General features: G+C 62.1%; 1 protein-coding gene across 1 annotated transcript in view; it reads left to right on the forward strand.

The window, feature by feature from the left end:
• The first annotated feature begins 1,422 nt into the window (after positions 1 to 1,422).
• The window catches only part of ARHGAP45 (Rho GTPase activating protein 45), a 17,839-nt gene continuing 15,413 nt past the window's right edge, over positions 1,423 to 3,848 (forward strand). The window contains 3 exon segments of the mRNA XM_017743813.1: positions 1,423 to 1,437; positions 1,531 to 1,629; positions 1,699 to 1,719. Of these exon segments, the coding sequence (XP_017599302.1) occupies positions 1,423 to 1,437; positions 1,531 to 1,629; positions 1,699 to 1,719 (135 nt within the window).

The raw sequence follows: 3,848 nt of genomic DNA on the forward strand, positions 1-3,848 counted from the left end.
GCTCTTCCCCCTGGGACACGCAGCATCCCGCCCCACCACCCCGGCACTCCAGGGGTCTCACCCAGGTCTGCAGCAGCTCGCAGCCCCCCAGGCACAGAGGGACCCGCCTGAGCCCTGACAAGGTGCCTGCAGCAGAGACCAGCTCCTGTTTATGTTGAAAGGTTGGGGTTTTTTTAAATAAAAGGTTTCAGTCTGAGAGCATCTGCATTAAAAACCGCACGGGAGGGGAGACGCCGATGGGCACCGGCTGCACTTGGACACTGCCCTGGTGCAGGATGCGGCTGTCAGAGTCAGCCCTGGCTCCAGCCTGGGCGATCAGATTGCTTCGGTGCTGGGTGTGCCAGGTGCGCCGGCTGTGCCAGGTGTGACAGCTCCCAGCCCAGCCCTGCGGCCATCACCGTGGCATCAAAACCTTGGTCCCTATGAGTTCTGCAAAAAGGGCATTTCCAGCATCTAGAGATCCCACCAGAGTGCAAACCTGTGCACAAACATTCACTCACAAACACACACAATCCTGAGGCCGTGCAGTCTCTCCCAGATGTGCTTCCCCCATGTCCCACTGATCCCAGTCCCTCTCCTCCACAGGTATGAGGAGGGTCCTGCCAGCACAGGGATGAGCAGCAGCACCAGGGGCACCATGGGCGGCCACTCCTGCTCCTTGCTGAGGGATCTGGGGGCATCACAGGGGTGCGTGGTGGACGCTGGGTGTGTGAGAGGTGACACTGTCCACTCCCAGGTGCTGGAGCATCTGCCACCTTCCTGCTGCCCCAGGGTCTTGGGGCTCCTGGGGGAACCGGCTGGGCTCCTCTCTAGAAACAGGGTCTTTATTTCCTTGCTCAGAAAAATAGATTCATTTCCAAAGTTAAAAAAGAGTTTAAAAAGAGGGAATGATGAAAGTGGAGGCTGGAATGTGGCTGGCAGTGGGGCTGTACATGAGATGGTGCAGACGGGGTTGAGCCGTCCTGCTCAGTAGCTCTCCTCCTCCTCATGGTAGTAGTGGTACCCGGGAGGGTCCCCGCTCTGGTCACCGGCGGCGTTGGCCACCTCGCCCTGGCTGCCCTGTGGGCAGTACTTGGGGTCGTAGATCTGGCGGCCGAGGCCAAAGACCTGCCCGCTCTGGTTGGCGCCCTGGTTGGAGCCCATCTGCAGCGACATGGAGGAATTGTCACACTTCTCTGTCCCCATCTTGGCATCATAGATGTGTCTCCTGGTGCCGGGAGCTGTCATGCCCACCTGGAAGGAAGGACAGGATGGAGCAGGGCTCAGCTGTGGTCCCCCCCATCCCTCCCCAGCCCGGTGTGGGGGCTCACCTGGCTGGCACACTTGTTGGTGCCCATCTGGAGGCTGATGGTGGAGTGGTCCATGGGTGGCAGGATCTGATTTTTGGGGTCGTAGAGGTGCCTCCGGGTGCCATAGGCCGTCATGCCGGACTGGCTGGCACACTTGTTTGTGCCCATCTGACAAAGGGGTCTGGTGAGGAGTGTGTGCTGCCCCACATGTGCCCCTTCTCGCCTCGTCCCTGTCCCCTAGTGCTCCCTGACCCATCCCCGGCTCACAGCCATCGAGTGCTGGACACAGAGCCAAGACGGTCCCAGATCCCAAGGACACTTGAGGCATCTCAAGCCTCAGGTACCTCCAGCTGTGCTTGGAGCTGTGACACCACTGAGAATTTGATAGAATTGGGCACCCCTTGTCCAGCCCCCCCACCCTGGAACCCTGTGGGGCAGCCCACCTGCAGCCCGATCACGCACTGCCCAGCCTTCATCTTGGCCTCGTCGAAATTCCTCTGCTGCTTCTCCGAGTACTTCACACCGATGTCCACCCCGCTCTGCAGCCCCTTTGTCTTGGCCTGCCGGGAGTGGTCGTGAGGAAGGACAGGGGTCCCAGACCCCTCACCCTCTCCCTGGGCAGGGGGAACCGTGGGGTCCCACAGGCACCAGACCGAGCTGGAGGACCCCACATGGCTGCAGCCGCTCCCAAGCTGCTCATCCCCCCGTGCTCACCATTCCCGCCAGCGCCAGCAGTGACACCTGCACCTGCGTCAGGTTCCCGCTCTCAAAAAGGTCGTTGGCCTCGAAGAGGTCCACGGGGTTCATGCCATAGCTGGCCATGGCCTTGATGAAGTTGGAGAGGTTCTCAAGCTGCGGAGAGGTAGAGGGGTGAGCCCCGGAGGGTGACGGCAGAGGGACAGCGGGTGGGTGGCAGCAGGGCTGCACCTACCTGGTGCCAGTTCTGAGCCGAGCGGTTGATCTTCCTCACCGAGTTGGGCTGCAGCTTGTTCATGAGCCTGGAGGGAGGCAGGGGGGACATGGGGCAGGAAGAGATCCCAAGGGGCCACAGGGCATGGGCCCCTTTTGGGAAGGTCCAGCCCAGGCCTCCCCCATGTGAGGCAAATTCCCCCCTCCAGGTCCCTCTTTGTCCTCAGGGCTCTCCCCAGACACAGAAGCTTTGGGGGTGACTCCAACAGGTCCCTCTGGTGCAGATCCAGCCCACCTTTCCCACAAGGTGGTGAAGGTCCCCTGGAGGGTTGGCATCCCCCATCCCCACCCAGCTGGAGTGGGGGCCATGCTCAGCATCGTCCCAGGACTCACTCGCAGAGGATCACCCCGTCCTTCAGCCCCTTCTGGAAGTCAGGTCCGATCTGTTTTCCTGTGACGCTCTCAATCCACGTCCGCAGCTCAGCCTCCTTCTGTGGGTCATATTTCTGGGCAAGCTGGGGGGGGCAGTGGGGGGACAGCTCAGGCAGGGTGCAACATGCACCCCAAACCCCTCATGGGGACAGTTCCCCACTCTCTGGGATGGGAACGGGGACAGGAGCACGAGGATGATGCTGCCAACAGACAGAGCAGCCTCTGAACCATTCCAAAAGTATGAGAAGGAACTGCCCATGGGATTAGGGGGAAGTGCCCCCCCCGGATCTGTCCCTCCCTCTCCTGTGGAGCCCGTGGGAGCCCAGCTCCGAGCCCTGGGGGTCGTGGCCACGAGATGCTCTCCCTTTCCCTTCCGGCGAGGCCCAACCTCCGCCACAGATTCCTCGGTCACCGCGGCTATGCCAGGAATGTGGACGCCTCCTCCCAAATGGAGACCAGCTGCCAGGGCCGGCAGCATCTCCAGCAGCGTCGTCTCGGCCCCGGCCCGCAAGAAAGGAAAGGCCTCCTGGCCTGGGGTGGGGAAGGGCCTGGAAACCCCGAGTGCTGCCCCAGCCGAGCCCCTCCGATGCTCAGCTGGTACCTGGGGGTGGCTGCAGAGCAGCCTCCAGCCTCTTGCCCATCCTGTCCCTTCCTGGCCCCATTATGTGCTGGGGCCATGAGTCCTCAGGGATTCCAGCCACACAGTGGGATGGGCACAGTCCAGCCCAGCTATGTAGTAGGGAAATGCTCCGGCCCCAGTGGGGAGATTGACCAATGCAGGACACCAGATCACGCTCATGACGCCACGTGTGTCCTGGCTGGGGGATTTTACAGTCCCACCAGCTGATTTTCTGGAGCGTGAGCAGCTGAAGCCTCTTCCCTCCCCACAGCCAGCCTGAGGGTTTCCCAGGGCATGGGGGGTGCATAGTGGACCAGCCCTAGAGGGATCCCACCACAGCCCAGTCTGCAAGGGCTTGCACAGACTGGGAGCGCGCCACTGGTCTAACTGGTTCCCAGTCGGTGATGTCACCTCCATCAGACACACCGGGGCAGTCGGACTGGCTCATCTCTTGCTGAATCAACACGAAGCACCGAGAGCACGCAGCGGCGAGGCCCCGGCGCGTGTCACCCGCTCTGCCGGGGCAGCCCAGCCCCGGGCAGGCCAGGGCCCGTCCGCTCCGTTACGAAATGCAAATCCCCTGCGCGGCCAGGTAAGGA

The sequence above is a fragment of the Corvus brachyrhynchos genome, unplaced genomic scaffold, assembly GCF_000691975.1.
Source record: "Corvus brachyrhynchos isolate BGI_N302 unplaced genomic scaffold, ASM69197v1 scaffold219, whole genome shotgun sequence".
NCBI lineage: Eukaryota > Metazoa > Chordata > Aves > Passeriformes > Corvidae > Corvus > Corvus brachyrhynchos.